At 37.8% G+C, this 26625-nt stretch overlaps 1 protein-coding gene across 1 annotated transcript; it reads right to left on the minus strand.

Moving 5' to 3' along the window:
• Positions 1-12651: 12651 nt before the first annotated feature.
• On the minus strand, positions 12652-14300 carry LOC124461040. The gene is made up of 2 exons (XM_047012632.1): positions 14210-14300; positions 12652-13099 (listed from the first exon to the last, which is right to left on the minus strand). Exons 1-2 carry the CDS (start codon positions 14230-14232, stop codon positions 12802-12804), a joined length of 321 nt encoding a protein of 106 aa, XP_046868588.1. The 5' UTR covers positions 14233-14300; the 3' UTR covers positions 12652-12801.
• Between the last annotated feature and the right edge of the window lie 12325 nt (positions 14301-26625).

The following is a 26625-nucleotide window of genomic DNA, read 5'->3' on the forward strand; positions in this document are numbered from 1 at the left end:
TGATCCCTATATTGATTATAATTTTATATCTTGATTTATATGGATCTATTATGTGACGAATCACATTATCATTGCAATTTAAACTACCCCCATGTAGGGCGCGTTCATTTTTACTCTTATTTTTTAATACGCCCATGGAGGGCACATTAAATATCCCAACATGAAAACTAACTGTAGTTCTTTTTTCTAATAGTCAATACTTACGATCGACACCTCCCTCTCTTTCTAGCTACCGTCTTGATGCGGCTGCAGCGTCGACGCGTTGCGGAGAGAACAACCTCCCGACAGCGGATTCTGCGCCGCAAGCCGAGCTAAAGAGACCATGAGAAAATCGAAAGTGAGAGAGAGAGACGACGATCGTGACGCGTGCCAAAGCACAAGACGCATCGTATGTTTTCACCGTTAGGACATAAGTAGGCCGAGCAAGGACGGGTTTCAACAGAGAGTTAGAATTAGGAGAAAATCACTTCGCCAGTGACCACGAGAGTGCAAAGGTAAAAAGTGAGCAAACAGCAGCAGAAAACAAGGACATAGAACCATAGGCAACCATCAAGTGAAATCCAGGATTAGCAGGTGAGACCGTGTCCAAAGTTCCCCCCCTTGTTTTGCTTGAATGCGGTAGGGACCCAAATTGCAACAGATGTTTAGAATTAATTAATTATCAATAAACTCTATACTATGATCGTTTAACACACCTGGCATTATTTTTTTATTCGTCACCGAATCTATGTATACCCTTTCCCTTCCCTTTTCCTTGGCCACTTAACTATTTGAGTGGAGCCGAAGGATCAGCGGACTTCGGCAGGGTGAGCTATTCTCCTGCAGACGAAGTCAGTCGCTGGTCTCTAGGCTCAGTCACTCAAGGTGAGGAGGCAACGGATCTTGGCGAAGCGGGCTTCGCTTGGCAGACGAGATCAGTCGTAGCAGTTCCTCTTAACCATCCCTTTCTAATAACCACACTAACATTACCTTTCACGCTTCCCTTTCCCAGTCCAAGAGGCAACGGATCTTGGCCAAGCGGGCTTCGCTTGGCAGACGAGATCAGTCGTTGCTACTCCTCTTGGACTCTCCTTCTACTCCTTTCCCTTCCCTTTCCTCCCCTTCATGTAGTCTCAGTCCCCTATCATAATACTCCAGATCAAATAAATGTTCTGTAGACGGGACTCTGGACTGAGAACTGTACCCCACCCAGAGCTTCCTTACAGATGGCGCCCGAGCAGGGACCTTGATGAGTATTATGAGGGAAATATTAAAATATATATATGTATGTTCAACCGTAAAGCACGTAGATATTGACAATCTGTGATATATATATATATATATATATGTAATGGAATGTAGTGGTTTTATTTGTATAAAAACAAATAGAGAGTTTTAATGCTATATCAGTTTACAAAAACAAAATAGTTCAATAGGGTTCAGAAATTAGGCTTATTTAAATACAACGTTTTAAAGCGACTTGATTCTTCTACTTATTTTTACCGACGACTTTCGGCTTCACTCGCAGACAACTTTTTACCGACGATGCTACTTCTCGACCCTCGCCAACTTTCTCCCTCTTCTCTCATTCGCCATGGCTACAAAATCGACCAGCAACCCAGCACACATCTTACATTCGCCATCCTGATCTTAGTCATCCGAACCCGATGACAACTCGTCCGAATCCTGGTTGTTTCGCCAATACTTCATATTGTCTGAGCTAGTAGCTGTGAGCATTGGCCCCTCGATATCTGCCGCTGCTTTCTTAACATCGTATCTTCCGTATCGTTTAGCTGCTATAACCTCGTACGGTCCAAGATATTCACTCGCAAGCTTGCGACCCGCAACGAACTGTGTACGCCGAATCGCTACCAAATCTCCAACTTTATATACGTTATCAATCTTGCGTTTTGCATCATATTGTTTCTTGTATGCTTCCTGGGCTTTAGTAATATCTCTGGCCCATTGTTCATTTGAACACCCAGCATTAGTTCAAATGGTGATCTTTTTGTGGATACATTGACATGAGAATTAGTAGCTCTTTGCACATTTGGCACATACTTAAACCATTTAGCCGGTTCATCCGCAGACAGCTTGGAAATAATCGTAATGATAGATCTGTTTACACGTTCGATCTGACCGTTGCCTCTTGGAACGCCCGTTGTTATCCAAACATGGTGAATTCCGTTCGACTTAATATATTCCTCGAAATCTTTAGCTATAAACGCAGATCCTCTGTCACTGATAATTCGAACAGCGTTACCAAATATAGCAGACCACTACTTTAACTTTCGTAGTACTTCCTCGCAACTTGTTGTTTTTGTTGGATATAACCAAACAAATTTCGTGAAGGCGTCGACCATGGCAAATATATACTTATATTGCTTTGATGTTGCGTCTAAAGGCCCAAGATGATCCACATGTATCGTTTCTAAAGGTCTATCGCCTTTGTCTATCACCTGCATCAATCCTTCCTTTTTGCCAAACTTTTTGTTATAAATTATGCATTTGACGCAGTTATTTATAATTCGGACAACTTTTGACTCCAAATGCGGTATCCAATAAGACTGCTGAACTGCATGCATTGTCTTTTGCATCGCATAGTGTCCAACATTGTGGGCTTCAACAATGATTTTGCAACAATTCAATCAGAGCCTTTGATATTGTATCCTCTTGCTGTGCTTTTTTAAATCGTGCCGAAGTTCCCGATCGTATAATCATAATTCCTTGTGGATAGCGACTGAGACAATCCACATGTTTAAGTCTCTCTCCAGCTCTATGCTCCACATCGAAGTTAAAATCCTGCAAATAGACAATCCATCGCGCCACGTCTCTAGGAACATCCTTCTTGTTTATTGTCTGCTTGAAGGCTGCGCAATCAGTAACAATTTTAAACTTGATGCCCAAAACGTATTGTCTAAACTTTTGGCAGGCAAGGTATACTGCTTTCGCTTCCAAAATGTAGCTATGCTGTCGAGCCTCAGTTTCCGAAGACTTTTTGCTCCAGAACCACACTGGATGCAACTGGCCATCCTCCATTGCAACAAAGCTGCTCCAAATCCCATTTTTGACGCGTCTGTATGAATTTCTGTGTTGGCATTGCGATCATACAGTTTTAGTACTGGTTCGACAGTGTGAGCTCTTTTTAATTCTTCAAATTCCTTGAGTGCAACCGCATCCATCCTAAAATCAACGTCTTTACGCAAAAGATCAGTCAATGGTCGAGCAATAATTGAATACCCCTTAATAAACTTGCGAAAAAATCCAGCTAAGCCCAGAAATGCTTGAATTGCCTTTATATTTTCTGGTACTTTAAACTTGCTGACAGCTTTAGTCTTCTCTTGTCCTGGCTTAATTTGTCCATCATAGATCGTATGGCCCAAAAAATCAACAGTATTTTTTAGAAAGTGACACTTCTTCCATTTAATTTTAAGTCCAAACGCTGCTGCTGTGTCAAAAACGTTCTTCGTCTTATGGAGACATTCTTCTGCTGTTGTTGCATGGATTACAATATCATCCACATACAGATCCAGCACGTCAGCATTTAACAACGGTTGAAAAACACTTGTCACATATCGGATAAATACTGCAGGTGAATTACAGAATCCAAACGGAGCTTTGTTGAATTCGAATAATCCCTCCTTTGTCAGAAATGCTGTGTATTTTTTACTTGTTTCTTCAATCGGCACGTGAAAAAATCGTTCTCTAAGTCCATGACTGTTTCTTTGAGATATGACCCTCACCATTGCAGCGAAAACATTTTGTTGTCACATTGCATTCCTTTCTAAGATGCTCGCTCGATCCGCAGTTAAAGCAACGAGGCTTTTTCTCGTAGTTTCTCTGGCTAACTTTCTTCAGACCTTGTGGCACATCGATCTTTGCCATTTCCATTGCGTGCTGATAGATTTCATATTTTTCTCGTAGCTCTCTGAATGACTGGGCGCAATATAAGTTGATCTTTAAGTCGTTCTTCATGTTCAAACCGTCTACTATATAGCGCAGTACCGATTTCATATCTATATTGCCTTCTGCTGCGATTGACTTCATATGAAACATGTACTCCGAAAGGTTTCCTCTTTCTGCATCTTACGCTCACGTAGCTTCTGATGTATATTAGCGCTACATACGTCGTCCATGCCAAATTCGTTTTCCAACTGGTCACGAAGATCATCAAACTGCGTACTGGAGTTGAATCTAAAAATAACTTTGCAACTTTAGTCATTTTATTTTTTATTTTCAGCGTCAGCAACTGTATCAAATTTTCAACATCGTGTTGTTCTCTTCTTCCATATTGCTCTCTTTCGTGTTCTCTTCTTGTTTTTCGACCAAATCCAGCATCATCGCTTCGCGTACTTCTCTGGCTCTTGTTATGCATCCAACTTCTTGCTTCTTTTCTTGTATTTCAATTTCGTCAGCTTTTTCCAAGGTCTCGTTTTGTCGCGACATTTCGGCGCCCGCGCGTTTTTTGTCAGTGTTTTTTGCCGGCGTACGCTTCGTTTTCGTCATAACCGATTTTGTTCAACAACAACGACTCTTTTAATTTTACAACTGTTCTCGGGAATTTTCCAATAGCAACTTACAACTTTAAATGATTTTTACCAACTTTTAAAAACCATTTCACAACTTAAGTGCTGATTGTCTTTTTAACCGATAGCACGAGACGAACCCACAAATATAATGGAATGTAATTTTCCAATAACAACTTACAACTTTAAATGATTTTTACCAACTTTTAAAAACCATTTCACAACTTAAGCACTGATTGTCTTTATATTAACCGATAGCACGAGGTTGAGCCCCCAAATGTAATGGAATGTATGGTTTTATTTGTATAAAAACAAATAGAGAGTTTTAATGCTATATCAGTTTACAAAAACAAAATAGTTCAATAGGGTTCAGAAATTAGGCTTAATTAAATACAACGTTTTAAAGCGACTGGACTTGATTCTTCTACTTATTTTTACCGACGACTTTCGTCTTCACTCGCAGACAACTTTTTACCGACGATGCTACTTCTCGACCCTCGCCAACTTTCTCCCTCTTCTCTCATTCGCCAGGGCTACAAAATCGACCAGCAACCCAGCACACATCTTACATATATATATATAAATTATTAGAAATGCCTAATTCAATCTCCGACACGGTCATCCTGACAAATTACACGTCGTCGTGTAGCAGGAGTAAAAAACACCTTTACAATCTCCGACATATATATATATATAATTAAATATCCAATTTTCCCAATAAGGAAAAAAAAGATATTTTTGTGAGTTAAAAAGCAACGAACTTTATTATTTGAATGAAAACTTAGAACTGGTTACAAAAATGTTATTTATTTTAAGAAATTTGATTGGTGGCTTTGTATTTCGATTTTGTTTCTTTTTTGTAGTTGTTTATTTTGTTTTAGGATTTTATTTCAGTGTTTAATTGTTTTGTTTTTTTTTTGGTTTATAGTTTGGTTTTGGACTTGTTTTTAGGATGTTTTTTGTTTGAATTTTGGGGGTTTTTTATGTTTTGGTATTGGATTGGTTTGTTCCCACCAAGTTGCTGTCCTCAGGGATACATTGATATACAGTTTTTTCGCGACATTGGGTAAATTTTTTTTTTGGTTGCAACACAGTTGATATTTCGGCACAGTTGGCAGAAATATTTTTCATTGTAACTTTTGAGCACTACCGTAAGTTTTGATGTCGATCGGAATTTTTTATAGTGATTATTCATAATTCTATGTAAGGATAAATTCTATGCAACGTATTACAATATTGTCATTATGTACTTTATTATATTTTTGTATTAGACTTTTTTATTTGATGAACTTAGTTTACAAAATTCTTATGTTATATTTATAGCTAATTTGGAGCCTTTGTGCGTGTTGATATTTCGATGATTTGATTGGTCCGATTTTAATTGCTGAGTTAGCGTTCTCACGCTTTTGGTTGTTAGGGGACAATTATTATTTCAAGTGTTTAATTGTTTATGTTAATTTTATGGATTAGCGTTCATACGCTTTGGTTTTGAGGGGGACAATTGTTTATAAAAACGGATGTTTACTTTAACGTTATGAATTTTAGGAGGCGAAATATTTATATGTTATTGGGTATTGGAGTTGGATATATGACTCCCCCATCCTAAAGAAAATGGCCTGTCCTCAGGCGGATACATTGGGATATAGCGAGGGTTTTTTCAGCTGTAAATATTGGAGTATCAATTTTGTTTATAATTTGGGACTCATTTTTTCAACAATTGGGGTTTCGATTATGTCTGTGGACCACGATTGTTATTTGATCGAAAATGCTTAATTATTAATTTTTGTGGCATTGCCTTAAACTTATAGATTAATATGTAATCAAACTTATTATAGTAAGTATAAAAGTGGTTAATGTAATAGTTTGAAATGCAGTATAATATTTCGTATGTTCGTTAATTATCTCTTTTGTTTGGATAAAGGAAATAGGTTCTAGCCTGGTGATATTGTTTGTTACATAAATGCTTTGGCTATAGTCAAGCAACTAATATATTATTATTTCGTTTAGTTGTAAGGCACAATCATAAATTTTTATTATGTTATTGCCTTCTATTATTAATTCGTTGTTTACGCAATTTTGATTAAGTTTAGTTTTTGGTAGATTCCATGTTACAATTATGTTTGGTTCAATGTAATTAGTTTGAAAATTCTTATATGTCTTAGTGTATTTACAAGTGGTTGGGATTTGATTTAAAATGCCTATTATACATTCGTTAGTTTCTATTTGTTTTGTGTTTTTATTGAACAAAGTGTTGTTATTAAAATAGTATTTATCGTATGAATTTTCTGTCAAAATATTTTTATTCTCGTCTGGATAAGGAAGTATCTCAAAGATAGGGGTTTTTATTATTTCTTGAGGAATGTTTGAAATGATAAATATCTCGTTTGAACTTGGTTTAAGCCAGGTGGAACTTTTTGTATTCAATAGTTTTTCCGAATTAACATGACTTAAGTGATTATATTTTAGAAGTTTTGGGTTGAAAATTCCTAGTCTAGTGAGCTGCATGCCCATTTCTATGTCTTCAATGTATTCCGTAAAATGCTCAAAATTAAAGATTAGAACTTCTAATTTAACTGATTTTTCTTTTTCTTCCCTGAGGTTGTTTATTACTTCTAAACCTTTATTAACAGTGTCTATTACGTAATTTAGTTCGTTTGCTTGTACGCTTGCTTCAGATTATTTATTTTCTTCTAATTCATCTTTATCTTCCTGATCAAGAGTACCAAAAGATATTTGTATATTGAACCAATTCCGTTAATTAGTCCTCGTTTATTACGTTTTACAATGTATATTTTCTGTTAAGTATTGAATATGGATTAGGTTTTTAAATTCTTGTGCTTGTTGCATTAAATTATTATATGTAATGTCTATTAGAGTTAAATTCACTTTTAAATAATGATATTCAAAGTTTGTCGGTTAGTCCATTGTTCCTGTTTTAAATATTAAGTAACCGTTTGGTGCTTTTACTGGTTTTATGTCAATGGATTGACTGCAAGTTGATTTTAATGTTAAGAATAGCATGATGCATAAAAAAGTCATTTGAGTTGTTGAGCTGTAATTAATTAATTGTCGTATTTGCTTTTATTAACTTTCTTTTTCTTCTTGAATTTTGATTTGTAGTGTGAAACCTTTTTGTCCTCTTTTCTTTCTTCAAAATTTTCTCGTCTAACTGATTTATTTCTCCTGTCTTTTTGAATGGATTTGTCGTTTTTGACTTTACTAATGGTGCTTGTTTAAATCTAGTGTCGATTTCGAAGTCGTGTCTATCTTCATTTAAATTGTTTATTTGATGTATTTTTTTTGTTTGGGTATTATAGTCGGGGGATCCTGCATAGATAAAAATGTCCGCTTGTGTTCGGTTAGTTGTTTTATGTCTCGTCTTATGGTTGTATACGTAGAGAATTTTTTGAAATTTAAGTAATTTAAGTAAGTAATTTAATCTTTCTACGTCTGAGATGCCGTTTTTACTTGATGTGATTTCTAACTTTACATTTTCTTCTTTTCTTCAGAAATGCTGAATCTTTGTCTGATTTTATTTCTATTGGTTTGCCCATTTCAGTGAATACTTTCATAATTGCTTTCTTGGCTTCTAACCAATCTCTAGACTTTACTTCTACAAGTGTTGCAAATTTCGAGTAAATGTCAATGCATGAAAGGAATTGTAAATTGTCGATCATGTAAAAGTCCATGACGTATTTTTCTCTGATATTAAAAATTCTGGTGTTATTTCAAAAGTTAGTTTTGTATTTCTATTTTCTGTCTTTGCGATATTGCATACTGAGCATTCATTAATAATGTTTTGAATTAGGTTTGAAAATCGGGAAAATAATATTTTTCTTTAAACAAATTAATCGTTTTTTCAATTCCTGGATGTAATAATTCTTTATGTTGTTTTAGGATTATTTCTTTAAATTGTGCAAACGTTTGAAGGTCCTCTAACTTAATACTAGATTCATAATACTAGATTTCGAGTTTTTGTATTTGCGTTGGTTGTATTATTTCGATAAAAGCTTGTTGGAATATGGGAAAATCTTGTTCATTATGAAAATATAGTACAGTGTTCTTACTGCAAAGATATCTTATGATTATATCCCTTGCGTAAGCATTGGTCATTTCTTTGTATGTTATTTTTATGTTTGTTTTGTAAAAGTAAGTTGTTGTTTCTGCTTTGTCTTCTGAACCTCTAATGAATTCTATTTGTCTGTTGTAATAATTAATGGGTCTTTCTACTATTGGAATGTAGTTTTCATTATCCTCGTGAGCACTATGTATTGTAGCTGCTGTGCTTTCTGTTGATCCTAAAAGATTTTCATCTATTTTAACTCTGGAAAGGGCATCTGCTACATGATTTTCTTTGCCAGGTAAATATTTAATTTTGTAATCAAACTCATTTAGTCTTATTTTCCATCTTTGAAGTTACATATTTGGTTCTTTTATATTGTTGAGCCATACTAAAGGCTTATGGTCGCTTAGAATCTCGAACTTTCTACCGAAAAGGTATGGCCTAAAATATTTGGTTGCCCATACAATAGATAGTAATTCCATTTCTATGGCTGAATAATTAAGTTCGTGTTCGTTAAGTGTTCTACTACCATAAGAAATAGGTCTATGGTCCTGTGAGAGGAACGCACCTAAAGCTATGTTGCTAGCATCTGTGGTTAGGAAAAATGGTTTTTTGAAATCGGGATATGCAAGTATAGGATCATTCATAAGGAGATATTTTAATTTTTCGAAGGATGAAATATAATTTGGGTCGTTTATATTTATTTTAGCTCCTTTCTTTAATCCTAGAGTTAAAGGTTTTGCAATATGTGCAAAGTTGGGTATAAATTTCCGGAAGAATCCGCATAATCCTAAGAATGATTTAATTTCTTTTGGAGTTTTGGGTATCGGAAATTTTTGAATTGCTTTGACTTTATCTGGGTTAGGTTTTATACCTTCTGTTGTTATTATATGACCAAGGAATGCTGTTTCCTTTTTCATAAATTCGCATTTGTCGAGTTGGAGTTTAAGATTAGCTTCTCTTAGTTTGTTAAATACCTTTCTGAGTGATAGTATGTGTTCCTCCAATGAAGTGGAGTACACAATGATGTCATCCAGATAAACAAGGCAATCCTTAAATAAGGTCTTCCAAAAGATTATTCATGCATCTTTGGAATGTTGCCGGGGCATTTTTAAGACCAAATGGCATACGTGTGTATTCGTAATGGCCATGTTTAGTTGAGAAAGCTGTTTTTGCAATAGATTCAGGATCCATTTGAATTTGATGAAATCCCTTAGCTAAATCAATGGTGGTAAAGTATTGGCATTTTTCCAGTTTGTCGAGAATTTCGTCCATGACTGGAATTGGAAATTTGTCATCTATTGTGACTTCATTTAGATTTCGATAGTCAATGACTAATCTGAATTTTTGTTTCTTGGAAGGATCTCCTTTTTTTGGAACGATCCAAATGGGTGAACAGTAGGGGGAATTCGATTTTCGAATGATACCCTGTTCAATCATTTAATTTATTTGTTTGTTGACTTCCATATCGAATGTTTGGGGATATTTGTATGGTCGTTTATAGATTGGGTCCTCATGTTTTGTATGAATAGAGTGCTTTATTGTACTCGTGAAAGTCAAATTTTCACCTTCGCGGTACGGAATGTCACTGAATTCGTACAAGACTTTTTTTAGTTTTTGAGTTTCTTCGTTGTTTAAATGGTCGAGTCTATACTCATTGCTTTCTATTATTTCGTTTTCAATCGCAAAATTTGTTTCCGGGTCCCTTTCTGTGGGTGGGTCCAAAACTTCTATGTTTTGTTCTTCTTCTATTTCTTCAACATCTCTAAAATAAAATGTGTAGTTTCTAATTTTGCGTATTCTTCTTCATAATTTATTTGTGCTTTGCAGGCTTTTAGGAAGTTCTGCTATCAACATGTCGTATTTATTTGAAATTTATGGATATAAATTTTTGTTCTGTGGACAAATTTGCTGGTGCAAGAAAATAATTTCTTTTAGTTCTACTGCTCCTTCAATCATGTGAATTTTGGAATTGAAAAAGTTTTCGGACATTATATTAATTGAAGAGCCTGAGTCGATACACATCTCAAAGTTATTGTTCATCATTATTCTGATGAAGGACTTGACTCTATCTCTTCTTCCGATTGATCCGAGGATTCTGATGAAAATTTTCGGATGTGTCCATTTTGCTAATTCCACTATTACTTTCTCTTTGCTTTTTGTAGGCTGGTTGACTACATTATTCTTTGAATAGTTGTTTTGCTGTTGACTATTCATTGGATTTTGAGCCCTGTCAATATTTAATTTTTGTTGAAATTCTTGGAATAGTTTTTGGTTTTGTGTTGTATCTGATTGTTTTGTTTGAGACGGAGTTGTACTATTGGGTACAAAAGATTTTCCACCTTTTGATTCTGATTTTGGCTTTGATTTAATTTTCTGATTTCTGTTATACTATTCTCGTATAACCCTTCTCTTTGAGCTACTTGCTTCAATTTGCTGACTGTGGTTATATCGTATCTAGCTAACGTCATAAATAATCTATCGGGTAATTTTTGTTTATTACGTCTTTTATAGTGTTATTTAAAGCATTTGTATAAAGAGCGGTGTTATTTGCATCGTTTTCTAGACTTAATTTGTTTGTGATAATATAGGACTTATATTCTAATTCTGTTACAAACTTACGAAGATTTCCTGCATAGTTGGTGTTGTAGAGGCGTCGAAGAAGTTCCTCACAGGGGGTCTGCGTCTTTAATTCATTGATGAGGAGTGTCCTTAGTTCCGGCCAGGTGTTGGCTTGTCCAATTTGTGAGAGCGTTGTGCTTCTCCAGTGAGCTGCATCTCGATTGCACTGAACAATATGTTATGTTGCCTTATATCATGGGTTGGATATAGGTGCATAATAAAATCTATCCTCCTTATGAATGACGTCAGATTCTCTGGAGCTCCATCATAATTTACCACCTGTCTTAACGAAGACTTTTTTTTGGTTTTAGTGGTGTTTTATTTTTTTTTTGATTTTCTGGGTTTTAGTGATGTTTTGTTTTTTTTTTTTTTGGGTTTTAGTGATGTTTTGTTTTGTTGATCTTCTGGGTTTTTTGTGGTGTTTTGTTTTGTTAATTTTCTCGGTTTTGGTTATGTTTTATTTTGGATTTTGGTTTTTGTTCCCACACAAGTTGGCGTTTTTGTTCCTCAAGTGGATTTAATGGTTGTAACACACAGTTAATATTTTCGCGCACAGTTGGCGTAAATATTTTTTTTTTTTTGTTTTGGTTGCAACACACAGTTGATATTTCCGCGCACAGTTGGCAGAAAATATTTTTCACTGTTGTAGACTTTTGAGCACTACCCCTAAGTTCTTGATGTCGGATCGGAATTTTATAGTGATTATTCACTAATTCTATGTAACGCACGGATAACAATTCTACGCGTCGCACGGATAGAATAACAGTTCACTACAGTGATTATTCACCAATTCTATGTAACACACGGATAACAATTCTATATGTAACACGGATGGAATAACTTTTTTCCAATCCTACCGACTGCGCCAATTAAATATCCAATTTTCCCAATAAGGGAAAAAAGATATGTTTTGTGAGTTAAAAGCAACGTACTTTATTATTTGAATGAAAACTTAGAACTGGTTACAAAAATGTCTTATGGTTATATTTATAAGCTAAATTTGGGAGCCCTTTGGTGGCGTGATTGATATTTCGATGATTTGATTGGTCCGATTTTAATTGCTGAGTTAGCGTTCTCACGCTTTTGGTTGTTAGGGGGACAATTATTATTTCAAGTGTTTAATTGTTTATGTTAATTTTATGGATTAGCGTTCATACGCTTTGGTTTTGAGGGGGACAATTGTTTATAAGAACGGATGTTTACTTTAACGTTATGAATTTTAGGGGGCGAAATATTTATATGTTATTGGGTATTGGAGTTGGATATATGACTATATATATATATATATATATATATATATGTGGTATTCAGCTTTTTCCCGGACGAGCCTCGCAAGCTGTGGAGATTCAACCTTCACCAAGTCGAAGAGATTTAATTTGCACACACCGGGTTTTTATTTTCATCAGCTTTATTGTACTTTATTAGTTTATTAGCTTAGTAGTAAAATGATTAATTACTTCACAATATTTCTCTTTATTTTTTGAGTTCACTGCTCACACTTCGAGACGCAACTTTACCGGCTCACTCTATTCGACTGACTCTCTTCGGACTGACTGACCACTCCTCACCATCGTATATCGTTTTTAATCGATATTACATCGATACCCGTTCTCACTCGAAATCACCTCTACCATACCGCGATCCTACATTCGGCCATCCGACCTCCACATTCGCCCCGAATGTTGGACACCATTTTTTCATATACTCTGCCACGGTGGTAGTACCTTTCGGACCTTCTCCATCTCCTACTTTCTCAACCGAATAGCGACCATGCCTCATTTTCCGAACAACCCGATAAGGTCCCAAATATTTGCCCTTGAGCTTAAGGCCAGAACCAAACTGCGTCCGCTTGACAGCCACCAACTCGTCAACCTCATATTCACTTGCAGATTTTCGACATTTATTAAACGTTTTACCACTAACCATAGGACACATAGATGGGACAAACTCATGATTTTTTGATTGCAAACGCTAGCCTAGTCATGGAACCCCAGAGAACTTCGGGAAAACCCGAACGCTCGTACTCTCAATGAGAGCGTAAAGTGGGGAGAGGGCCAAGCAGCTACGAAAAAATTTCAGTCTAGCACAGACTACAGAACGACGAAGGCAGGCGTATGTCGCTTGTGATTTCGTTCTGTCTATGTATGTGTACACTTGTCTGTACATGCTCAGGCTTCGTAGTGTGTGTGTGACGTGAAGTTGTACAACATCGCATTTCAACAGCTCGCTCGACCAAAATTTTTAATTTTTGACAAAACAGCGACAATGCGAATAGGATATGCCCCTGTAGAAAGAATATCAAGAAATATTGGCATCAGCTTCTTATATATCCCGGTGGCTGTTCTGATAGAGTGTGCGCTTGGAAATAGGAATGTCCCTGGTTCGATTCCCAACTCAAAATCGTTGGCTTAAATAAGGTTTTTCTCTATTTTAAAATTTTGTTTTGTTTTCGTTGATTTACATATTTGTTTCTTTATTTTTTGCTTAATTTACTTTTTTATTATAGAATATATAAAATTAGTTTTATTAAAAAATATAAAAAAACCTTATGGTCAGTTTCGAAATGGGATTCGAATCAGGGACATTCCTATTTCCAAGCGAACACTCTATCAGCACAGCCACCGGATACATACGAAGCTGATCAATATTTCTTTATATTCTTTCTACAGGGCATATCCTATTCGATTGTCGCTGTTTGTCAAAATTAAAAATTTTGTCGAGCGAGCTGTGAAATGCGATGTTGTACAACTCACGTCACACACACACTACGAAGCTGAGCATGTACAGACAAATGTACACATACATAGACAGAACGAAATCACAAGCGACATACGCCTGCTTCGTCGTTCTGTAGTCTGTGCTAGACTGAATTTTTCGTAGCTGCTTGCCCTCTCCCACTTTACGCTCTCATGAGAGTGCGAGCGTTCGGGTTTTCCGAAGTTCTCTGGGGTTCCATGACTAGGCTAGCGTTTGCAATCAAAAAATCATGAGTTGTCATCTATGTGTTCTATGGTTAGTGGTTTTACGGTTCTCTTCTTGCATTTTACTTAATATCTTAAAGGGTGATATTTTCGTGCTTCTAGGTGGTGACGAGTTTATAAACTGTTGCACCCTACCCACGTGGTTATACCATGCTCCGGGATCATTGGCACACAGTTTCGTCAACAATGCTATAACAATCCGATTAACTCGCTCTACTTGCCCGTTTCCTCTCGGAACTCCTGTCGCAATCACTAAATGTTGTATCTTTTGCGACTCGCAATACTCTTCAAAAATGTGAGACGTAAAAACGCTACCTCGATCACTAACGATCCTCTTTGGATTTCCGAACAACTCAGACTGTTTCTGCAATCTCTCAACAACCTCTTCCGAACCTGTACTTTTCGTGGAATATAACCATACGTATTTCGAAAAAGCATCGACTACTACCAATATGTGGTTATATCGTTTCTTGGTTAGCTCCATCGGCGCGACATGGTCTACATGAAAAGTCACCAAGGGCTCATCTCCTTTATCAATAACATTCAAGAAACCTTCCTTTCGACCCTGTTTCGATTCGCTCACGATACATTCCATACACGACCTCACTACTACCTCTACTTTGCTCCACAGACTAGGTATATAATACTCTCTTTCCACTAGATCAACCGTTTTTTTACCCCGAAGTGCCCTTGTCGATGAGCAACCAATATTATCTCTTGCTCCATGATAGTAGGTATTACAATAAGCTCCTTAACGGGATCTTTATACAATATTCCGTACTGCACGTAAAAGTCGGCGTGCGCTCCCTTTTCTAACACTTTCAGAATCGTGCTGATCCATTCATCTTTTCTCTGTGCAAATTGTATTTTACTCTTCAAAGAATCTCCCGACAGTAAACAATATACCCTACTTAATGCGTCGACATTTTTCTTCTTTACCCCTGATCTATGCTCAATTTCGAAATTAAAGTCTTGCAAGAATAGCTCATCGGGCCACCCTTAGCGGAACGTCACGTTTCTTTATCGTCATCGCTAAAGCATTACAATCGGTTACTATCTTTATCTTGATGCCCATCACATATATTCTCCACTTCTTTAATGCTTGAATTATAGCCAGTACCTCTAACTCGTACGAGTGATATTTTTCCTCAGCTGGAGTAGTTCGTCTGCTCATGTACTCTACCGGATGGTATTGTTGATCTCGATCTTTTGGTATCGCCCGATACCTCGTGTTTTGTACAGGATTAAAAACGCAAACGGATACATCCGCTCTGTCAAAAAAGCTAGCCATAAAAGGTACGTCAGCTCTCAACAAATTTGTCAACGGCCTAGCTCATAGCGATTCATAACTGCGAAATGAAATAAGACCCAAATAACGTTGGACTCTTTCACATCCCGAGGAACTGGAAAATTCTCAACGGCACTTGTCTTCTCTTTTGACGGTTTGATGGTGCCATTTTCTATGATGTATCCCAAAAAATTTACCTTACGCTGAAGAAATTGACATTTTTTCCATTTTATCTTTAATCCCGACTCTTCTGCTAAACTTATAACTCTTTTCAATCTCTCAATACCCTCAAACTCATTTTCTGGAATAATAATATCATCCATGTACAACATCAATATGCCTTCATTAATCAACGGTCTCAACATTGCAAAAATATATCTAGTAAACACAGCTGCTGAATTATTAAAGAAAATTATCCCTTATAATTTTCTGATTTACTCTTCTATAATCGCAACATAATCTCTTTTCTCCATCTTTATTCGGTACTAATACAATTGGAGAAGAATACTCAGATACACTATGGCGGATTATTCCTTCTTCTAACCACTCTTTGACCTGTTGATCGACTCTTTTCTGATCTTCGTACGATAAGCGTCTTGGTTTCTGATATACCGGTATTTCATCAGTAAGTATAATCTTCATTTTCACTGGACAGTTAGCTGGTTTGACCGGACTATAATCCGAAATGATTTCTAGGACTTTAGACTTCAACTCAATGCTCAAATGGGAAAGCTCTATCTCCGACAAAAAGTTTTTGACTCTCGTAGTCAATATCTGCCCAAACGTGTTTTGCAACTCTTCTATGGGACTTTATAGTCGAGATATCACTACCTGAATCAAAAAACGCTGATATAACCTCATTGCCAAAACGAACATCTTTAAAGACACGATTATATAATTTCTGAGTAAGTTGCTGCACTTTATGACTATCTTTTTCGAACATTTTTCCCTGCATGCTACACTGATTCGCCTTATGACCTGGCTTGTTACATTTAAAACACTTAAACTCGCTCTCTTTACAGTTTTTCGCTATGTGATTTCTTCCTCCGCACTTGTAGCATCTTGGCTCATTTATAGCAATATTCTGCTACTTCTTCTCGAATTTTGATGCTCTAGACCATTTTGACTCTTTCTCAGTAGATACTTTCTCGTAATTTCATGTTTTCTCGTAATTCTCTAAAATTCTTAGCTTGATACAACACAGTCTTGTTCGGCTTCGAATCTGGTATACCCTCTATTATATATTCTATAACGCTTTCTTCATCTAATGTGCTCTTTTTCGCCAAACTTTTCATTTCATAAAAATATTCGATCAAACTTTCACTCTGTTTTTTCTTTTTATTCTCGAGTAGCTTATGTACTTGTTTTGCGGACAACTTCTCCGAAAATTCTCTCTCTAAAGCTGACTTTAGTCTAATCCAATCGGTAAGACCCTCTTCGCTACTGACAAACAATTTCGCAGCCCCTTTTAACAATTTTCTACTATAAATGAATTTCTGTAAATCGTTCCATTTGACTGTCTCTGCACATTTCTCAAAATCTGCAAGCCAATTGTCGACATCTTGCTGCTGGCTGCCATCGAATAAAGTTAACGAATCTTGTATATCTCTTAGTGTAAACGCCATTATACTCTGTACCTCTAGTTGATCGTTTACTACTTGTAAGCTACGCTCTAGTGAGTCCTCGTAGAAGGATGCTTCCTCAACTCCTGATTCGAAAAAAGATATTAGTCTTCCTTGTAACTCTGGCTTGTTTCCCTTAATACTCAAGTTATTTTCTTTCAACTTTTCTTTAAGCTCTGATACCGTAAGTTGCAAGATTTCATCGTGTAGCATAATTTAAATTCAAACAAATTATATGTGGGATGTGCATTTGCGAAGTGTATCAATCCCACTGTACACGAGAGACGAGACGACGATCAAGAGAGAACGTGAGCTTGTAAGAAAAGACGATCAAAGAGGGATGACGAACGATAGAGAGATGACGACAAGGAGAGTTGGTTTTTGCGCGTCAAACAAGACGGACGTGTTTTGAGGTCTTGCGTCATAGTCGGATGCAAGGACAAGTCGAGTACCATAGACGGGTGCTAAAAGTCGTGTGTCAAAGTCGGACACTTAAAGTCGAGCGCCAAAGTCGGGCGCGAAAAGTCGAAGCGTCATAGACGGACGCCAAAGTCGAGCCGAGCCAAACGTCGATTGTCATTTCGCATAGTGTAATCTCTATAAAGTCGTATTTTCATGTAAACCCCCGAGACTATAATTATACCGTTAAATAAAACCCCACATATTTTGGGTGCTCGACCGGGATAGATTCGAGTAAGAGTGGCGCTCATCCGGTTACAAAGAGTTTTCCCCACATATTTTGTCGTGATAGAAAAAGTGCGGGATACAAGAGAACACCCTACATGCATTTTTTGCGCGTTCGTGCGGGAGAAGAGTGAAAAAAAAGGGATTTTTTTTTTTTTAACAATCGTGTCGTATTAAGTCGGTCCTGCTCTGCTAGTGGTGAAATTAAAACATTACCTATGTCGTGTCTAAATGATTTAATAAGTGGTACTCTGAAAACGGGTAAAGCAGACAATATCAGAGCATTGCATAAATTTATCTATGAGAGCGAGGGAGATAGAAATAACCGCAAAGGAATTCGAGAATTTTCTGGTTTCGATTACGATGAAGCAAACGCAAAATACAAAACAAAAGCGGAATATGTACGACGAAATTTGACGAACGGTGATCTTGTTTCGATTTGCAATGTATTGGGAATCAAGTACAGTGTCGACGACCTTGCATTGCATATTTTCACGAATTTGAAGCTGAACAATTTGTTGGCATCACAAGACGAAGACGAACTAGACGACGAAGTAGATGATGAAATAGACGACGAGACAGATCATGAGTCGGTAGCTACAGAGAGGAACGTAGCAACAAAGAATAATTTGAGGAACATACCGCACGAGAGAGCAAGCAAGAACAACAACGATGAGTACAGAAGAATAAACGAAGAGAGAGATAGAATGATGACGCCGCGTTTTGCCATTAGTTTTCGCGACGTGGAAGAGAACATTCGTATTTTTGACGGCACTAACACTATTGCAGTAGAAGTTTGGATTAACGAATTCAATGAGCAAGCAACGTTGATGTGTTGAAACGATTTCCAGAAGTTTCTGTTCGCGAAGAAGTCGTTAAAAGGTATCGCGAAACTGTTTGTCTTGAGAGAGGAATAAATTCATGGAACTCTCTCAAAAAAGCACTTTTGAGTGAATTCAAATCGTGCGTGAGTAGTAAGACATACATGAGCAACTGTTGAAAATGAAGCGTAAAAACAATGAGTGCGTTTATGAGTATTTTTACAGAATGAAAGATGTAGCTTCACGTGGACAAATTAAAGACGATTCATTAATAGAATATTTAATGGTGATATGGTGCGAAAAATTTGATTGAGTTTGAAGAGAAATTAAAGCAGTATAAAATAATGAGTGAAAAAGAAAGTAAGAAAGGCAATGGTAAATACAAAAACGATGAGAACAGTGCAAGAGTGAAAAACAAAATGATGAAAACTAATAATAAAGACGATGTTGTGTGTTACAACTGTGGCGATAAAGGACATTACTCAAAAGATTGTGATGATAAAGGGAAAGGTAGAAAGTGCTACAAATGTAATGAATTTGGTCATATAGCTAAAAATTGTAATAAAAGAGAAATGAACGGTAAATTTGAACCAAACACAAGAAGTTTTAAGTCGAAAGAAGAAATAACCTGTAAAGTTATTAAAATTGACAATATTGAGTGTAAAGCATTGTTCGACACCGGAAGTAAATTTTGTATAATTCGCGAAGATTTGTATAAACGTTTGAAACAACCCGAGTTGAGTAGCTTTGACGGGTTTCTAATTGGATTCGGTGGCGGAGAATCAAATAAAATAAAACCAATTAGACACTTTGTGAATTCCATTTTGATTGACGACCAATCGTTCGTGTTATGTTTGCAAGCTGACATTATATTTAGTCGAAATGGTGTAAGAGTAGAAAAGTTCGAAAAAGAAAGTGATGAAATAAAAATTCTAAAAATTGATGTCGCGAATAATAAAGGTGAACTTAATATAGACGAATGTGCAAGCACAAGTGCTAAAAAAGAGGTATTCGATTTGATATCTAATTATCAACCGGTAGCAATAAAGACAACCAATGTAGAAATGCGAATAATTTTAAACGATGACAGTCCGATATTTGCGCGACCCCGTAGACTTGCATTTAAAGAGGCAGAGTTCGTGAACGAGAAAGTCGAAGAATGGTTGGCTGAAGGCATAATTGAAGAGTCAACGTCCGAATACACACGTCCGGTGGTACTTGTGAAGAAGCATGACGATTCCTACCGGCTATGTGTCGATTTTCGTAAAATAAACAAGGTATGTGTGCGTGACCATTATCCACTGCCGCTCATCGAGGATCAGTTGGATCGTTTGCAAGACGCTACGATTTTTATTACCATTGATTTGAAGAACGGATTCTTTCATGTGGCAGTTGCAGAATCTAGTCGAAAGTATACGTCGTTTGTGACCCACTGTGGTCAGTACCAATTCAAGAGGGTTCCGTTTGGATTTACTAATTCACCTGGAGTATTCCAAAGACATGTAAATGCAATATGTCGGCATTTATCCAAGAGAGGCATTGCGCTGCCATACGTTGACGATGTTATCATCTTGGCCAGAGATGAAGAGGAAGCTGTTAAGAATCTAATCTGCGAAGAGTATGGATTAGAGTTAAACCTGAAGAAGTGTCATTTTTTAAAGAAAAGAATACAATTTTTGGGGCATATTGTCGAGAATAAGAAGATATATCCATTTCCAGATAAAATTGAGGCTGTTGCAAAGTTTAAAATGCCTCAAACCGTAAAGCAAGTTCAAAGTTTCTTAGGTTTGACGGGTTATTTTAGAAAGTTTATTCCAAACTATGCGCGTATAGCGAAGCCTCTGACCGAATTGACCAAGAATGCACCAAAATTTGTCTGTGGCCCTGAAGAAGAAAATGCAGTTCAAATCTTGAAGAAGTTACTAACTGAAAATCCAGTTTAAGTATCTACAACCAGTCGTACCAATCTGAAGTCCATACTGATGCATCATGAAGCTTAGAGCATTACTACAGTTGAACGTATCATCCATATACATGAGTCGAAAAAACAACAAGCGAAAGTATAGCTACGAAAGATTCTCCATCATAACAAAAAAGTTTAGAGTTATCTTTTGCATGCATTTAAGCTAATCACGATTGCGACGCATTAAAAGACGGGAGAAGAAGAGCTTGTACCAGGTAGCGTGGTACTTTTTTCAAGAATACATTTTACGTTTACACCGTTCAGGTACCCGTATGAGACATGTCGACGCCCTCAGCAGATATCCAATTATGCAAATTAACGACTATGGAATCAGCGTTGGCATAAAGAAGGCACAGTCACAACATCAGAAAATAAGAGCCATCATAGAAGTTCTGAAAGACAATTCGAAAACTTATGATGATTATTTTCTGAAAGCCGATATCCTGTACAAATTAGTCAATGACGTTGATTTAATTGTTGTCCCAAACGCGATGCAGAAGCAGATTATTGGTCAGGCACATAACAGAGGACATTTCGGGGCAAAGAAGACGAAAGACTTGATTTGCAGAGAATACTTTATACCGCATCTCGAGGAAAAAATCCACAAATATATCGAATGCTGTATTCCTTGTATTATCAGTAGCCGTAAAGTTGGCAAGCAAGAAGGCTTGTTGCATCCGCTTCAGAAAGATGATATTCCACTTTTAACTTAACATATTGATTTTCTAGGTCCTCTCGAGTCTACTCACAAAGACTATAAGCATATTCTGGCAGTCATAGATGCATTTACGAAGTTCTGCTGGTTATACCCAACCAAATCGACGACTAGCAATGAAGTTATTACGAAGCTGACGATTCAAAGCATGATTTTTTGCAACCCTACGTTTATTATCTCGGATCGGGGTTCCTTTACATCCCAAGATTTTCTGAAGTACTGCGACAACGAGGGTATCAAACACGTTAAGACGACTACAGCACTTCCGAGAGTAAACGGCCAAGTCGAACGTTTAAATGCGATCATCATTCCTGTTCTGTCGAAGTTGAGCGTTGATGATCCGACGAAGTGGTATCGACATGTTAGCAAAGTTCAGCAGGCTATCAATTCGACGTACACCAGAAGTATTGGCACTTCTCCATTTGAGTTACTAACTGGTGTAAAGATGAGGACCAACGATGACCATAAACTGAGAGATCTTATCGACCAAGAGACGAGGGCAATATTTACAGACGAAAGAAGCGAGCTCCGTGCCAAGGCGAAAGCACACATCTCCAAGATCCAAGACGAAAACAAGAAGTACTACAACCTACGTCGTAAGCAAGCTCGATCTTATAGTTTTGGCGACCTGGTTGCAATTAAGAGGACGCAATTTGGCAGTGGTCTCAAACTAAAACCAAAATATTTTGGACCCTACCAAGTTAAGAAGGTGAAGCACAACAACGCATACGATGTCGAAAAGGTAGGCAAGTGCGAAGGGCCTAAAGTGACGTCCACATGTGCAGAGCACATGAAGCCCTGGAGCCCAAACCGAGACGATGAAGAATATGACCCAGCATTCGGGTCGAATGCGTAATCAGAATGGCCGAATGTGGGATGTGCATTTGCGAAGTGTATCAATCCCACTGTACACGAGAGACAAGACGACGATCAAGAGAGAACGTGAGCGTGTAAGAAAATACGATCAAAGAGGGATGACGAACGATAGAGAGATGACGACGAGGAGAGTTGGTTTTTGCGCGTCAAACAAGACGACGTGTTTTGAGGTCTTGCGTCATAGTCGGATGCAAGGACAAGTCGAGTACCATAGACGGTGCTAAAAGTCGTGTGTCAAAGTCGGACACTTAAAGTCGAGCGCCAAAGTCGGGCGCGAAAAGTCGAAGCGTCATAGACGGACGCCAAAGTCGAGCCGAGCCAAACGTCGATTGTCATTTCGCATAGTGTAATCTCTATAAAGTCGTATTTTCATGTAAACCCCCTAGACTATAATTATACCGTTAAATAAAACCCCACATTATATAACAAATTTTGAACAAGTATCTTAAGCTAACGTTAGTGAGTTAAGTTAATTGATATCAATCTACAATGTTATACAAATGTTTTGCTCTTTGGTTATGGCCCTTTCTTGCTCAGTTAATACTTGCTCTTGTATCTCGACTCTGTTGCCGTCCCTCTCGTAAGCCAAAATCGCTGCGTACGCCTCTGTACTCGATCGTCGCATCACACACACTTTTGGGTTGATGCCGCCGTCGTGTGAGCGTTGCTCTCTGAAAACTCTTTGTCGTCGTTTGTATAAATGCTGCTCTCTGGGTACTCTTTGTGTCTTGCTGCCTCGTCACTGCTCTGCTCTCGATCGTCGCGTCACACACACTCTTGGGGTTGATGCCGCCGTCGGTGTGAGCGTCGCTCTCTTGTCTCGGTTTTGCACTCTCTGTGCCTCGTCGTTCGCACAGTCTTACCTCGTTGTTCACACTCTCTGTGCCTCGTTGCCTCCTCTCTTAGGTTTTTCTCTTGTTGCCTCTTCGTTTTCCTGCTCTTCTCATCACGTCACGCCCACTTCTGGGGATGATGCCGCCGTCGGTGTGAATGTTGCTCTCTCGTCTCGTTCGCACACTCTTTATGCCTCGTTGTTTGCACACTCAGTGCCTCGTTGCCTACTCTCTTAGGTCTCGTCTTGTTGGTGCCTCGTTCAGCTTCGCACGATCATGTCGTTGTCTCTCTGGTTCGTTGCCGTGTTGCCTTTTCTGTCGCTCTTGTGGATTTCCCTTCTTTTTTTTTTACGGCATGGCGCCAAAAATTTTCAGTGGACGCTCGATCTTTTTTTTTTTCGTTTGCCAAGAATCTCTGCTGCTGTCTCACTCTCTCTTGTGTGCGACTTATTCCAAGAATTGACTGAATTTCACAATTTTTACCATGGATTTAACGTTTTTTGTACAACAATTTGATGACTGATGTACAATAACGGATCTCAGACTGCAATAATTTGATGATTGATGGATAGTCCTACCGTCAAACGATTCCTGGACGAGCCCCCAAGTTGTGGTATTCGGCTTCTTCCCGGACGAGCCTCTCAAGCTGTGGAGATTCAACCTTCACCAAGTCGAAGAGATTTAATTTGCACACACCGGGTTTTATTTTCATCAGCTTTATTGTACTTTATTAGTTTATTAGCTTAGTAGTAAAATGATTAATAACTTCACAATGTTTCTCTTTATTTTTGATTTCACTGCTCACACTTCGAGACGCAACTTTACCGGCTCACTCTATTCGACTGACTCTCTTCGGACTGACTGACCACTCCTCACCATCGTATATCGTTTTTAATCGATATTACACCGATACCCGTTCTCACTCGAAATCACCTCTTCCATACCGCGATCCTACATATATATATGTCGGAGATTGTAAAGGTGGTCTATATATGTCGGAGAATGTAAAGGTGGTTTATACTCCTGCTACACGAGGATGTGTAATTTGTCAGGATGACCGTGTCGGAGATTGAATTAGGCATTTCTAATAATTTGAATTGTGTGCCTACTGTTAAGGCGAATTGATCAGTGTTAAGTAATGAATATCTTGACTGATGTAGAACTGTTTAACACTATACATGTGCGACGACAGCATAGGCTGTTCAGGAAACCCTGAATTCTTCTCTTGGCCGATATCAGAAGTGGGATCTAACTCAAGACCAACAATAAATGAGGAGCAGTTTCGCATATTATTAGAACAAAAAAATCGAAACTTCTGGGAGCTAGCAAAAACTTTTCGTGCATCGCCTAGTGAATCTCGTCAAGATGGTGAAATTGTTCTACCGAAATTTAACTCCGACGCTGTTGGACCCAACGCCACGCAATGGTGTGCTACGGTGGACATCATTCTAAAAGAAAAACCATTGCAAGGTAGTGCGTTAATTTTGGACTTGACGAAGTCATTGAAAGGAAGCTCTTCGCAGTGGTTATCGCAGATTTGCTACCCAGGCATCACATGGGAACAATTTAGACAGCTTTTCGAGCAAAGATACGAAAAACCCAGAGACAAAAAACCCACCCAAATTCTGGCGAGTGTCTTGCCGTGTGTGCAAGTCGGCTAATGACGTCACTTTTAACAAAATGGCGTGGCATGGATCATGAGAAAATTGCTGCATCGGTTGTTCTTGGTCATTTAGCAAACAATGACCGCAGACTACAACGAATTACGTACAAAGGGACTATTCGCAGCAGACGAGACTTACAGTCCGAGTTACAAGTCTTTTCGTTTGACAATAAGCGGTCCAGCTCTTCAGACGATTATTCAATTGCAAAGCGTGCTAAAACATTGCCAATCAAATGTTACTCATGTGGGAAGCTTGGACACAGGAAGTCGGAATGCAGAGTGCAGAAACCTTCTACGTCTGGAGAAGATCAGCGAGCTTCGTCAGTGCGTGCTAAAGTCGTGACATGCTATCGATGTCACGAGCCGGGACACATCTCTACTCAATGCCCCAAGAGTCCGGATGGTGACGCAGGATCACGTGTGCATAAGAGGGTTAACCTATGTGTCGTTGATGAACCAAAAGCAATTATGTTGCACCGAGGTGAGAATTTTCCGATTACATTTGATTCAGGCGCAGAATGCTCGTTAGTCAAAGAGAGGATAGCACACAAACTGTCTGGGAAAAGAACAAATATCGTAATATCATTAAGTGGAATTGGTAATGTTAGTGTACTTTCGTCAATTCAAATCACAAGTAATGTAATGATAAATGGAAATTGTATCGAAGTAGTATTTCATGTAGTCCAAGATAATAATATGAAAAATAATTTTGTAATTGGCCGCGAAATTTTAGCACAAGGATACTCTGCTATAGTATCAACAGAAGGTGTGGAAATAATTAAAGACAAAACAGTTAGCGTTTGTTGTGTAAAAAGTTACGAAAATGACTTTAATAACTTAGCAACTGAAGCACAGGGAGAAGATAAAAATCAATTGTTAAGATTGTTAAGAAACATTAAAAATCATTCATTCGCGGAACTCCTTTAACTCGCGTAACTACTGGTGTAATGTCAATTCGATAAGTAGAACCCACCAAGACTGTGCAAAGACGCCGTTACAGATTCAGTCCCAGTGAAAGAGAATTACTCCGGTCAAAAGTTCAAGAGCTAATAGATTATAATGTAATAAGGCCGAGCAGTTCACCTTATGCTAGTCCAGCACTTTTAGTAAAAAATACCATTGCAGATAAGTTTCCTCTACCATTAATTTCAGTTCAGATAGCTAGATTGCGTGGAGATACTCCCATTACACGAGAACTCCATTGAGTACACTGCATTCGTCACTCCCGAAGGACAATTTGAGTTGTTTTTTCAAAGAGCAGTGATGAAAGCAGTGGGCGATTTGGCGTTTTCGGACGTTATCGTCTATATGGATGATATAATGATCGTGGCGTCAACTAAGGAAGAAGCTTAGAGATCGTCTTGAATATTTTGACTAAGGCAGGCTTTTCGTTTAATGTAGAAAAATGCTCATTTTTGAGGCATTCTGTTCAGTATCTAGGATACGAAGTACAGGCGGGTGAGATTCGTCCAAATTGGCGTAAAATTGAAGCATTAAGCGCATTGCCACCACCTAGGTCAATTACAACATTGAGGCAATTATAGGATTGGCTTCGTATTTTCGCCAATATGTACCAGGATTCTCCCAGCTATTGAAACCTCTTTACTCTATTACATCTATTAAAATTAATTTTGATTGGACTAATGAACATGAGAAGGTTCGCAAACAGATTATTGATATCCTTACAAGCAAACCAGTCTTGGTAATATTCAATCCTAAATACCCCATAGAACTGCATACAGATGCAAGTGCCATTGGCTATGGAGCCATACTTTTGCATCGAATTGAAATCAAACCGTATGTGGTTGAATACTTCAGAAAAACTACTAGTGTGTGTGAATCGAAATACACGTCTTATGAGTTAGAAACACTCGCGGTAGTTAATGCAGTAAAACACCTTAGACATCATCTACATGATAATAGGTTTGTCATCTTTACTGATTGTAATTCGTTAAAGGCTTCTAGAACAACAATTGAGATATCACCTAG

This window comes from Drosophila willistoni, unplaced genomic scaffold, assembly GCF_018902025.1.
Source record: "Drosophila willistoni isolate 14030-0811.24 unplaced genomic scaffold, UCI_dwil_1.1 Seg188, whole genome shotgun sequence".
Classification (NCBI taxonomy): Eukaryota; Metazoa; Arthropoda; class Insecta; order Diptera; family Drosophilidae; genus Drosophila; species Drosophila willistoni.

What these genes read in the sequence shown, in the direction of transcription:
- LOC124461040 (XM_047012632.1), bottom strand. Translation starts at nt 14,232, where the DNA reads ATGCAAGAAGAGAACCGTAAAAC. An exon ending in CAAGAAGAGAACCGTAAAAC is followed by an intron (nt 13,100 to 14,209) that starts CACTAACCATAG and finishes TAGTGGTAAAAC; the next exon opens with GTTTAATAAATGTCGAAAAT.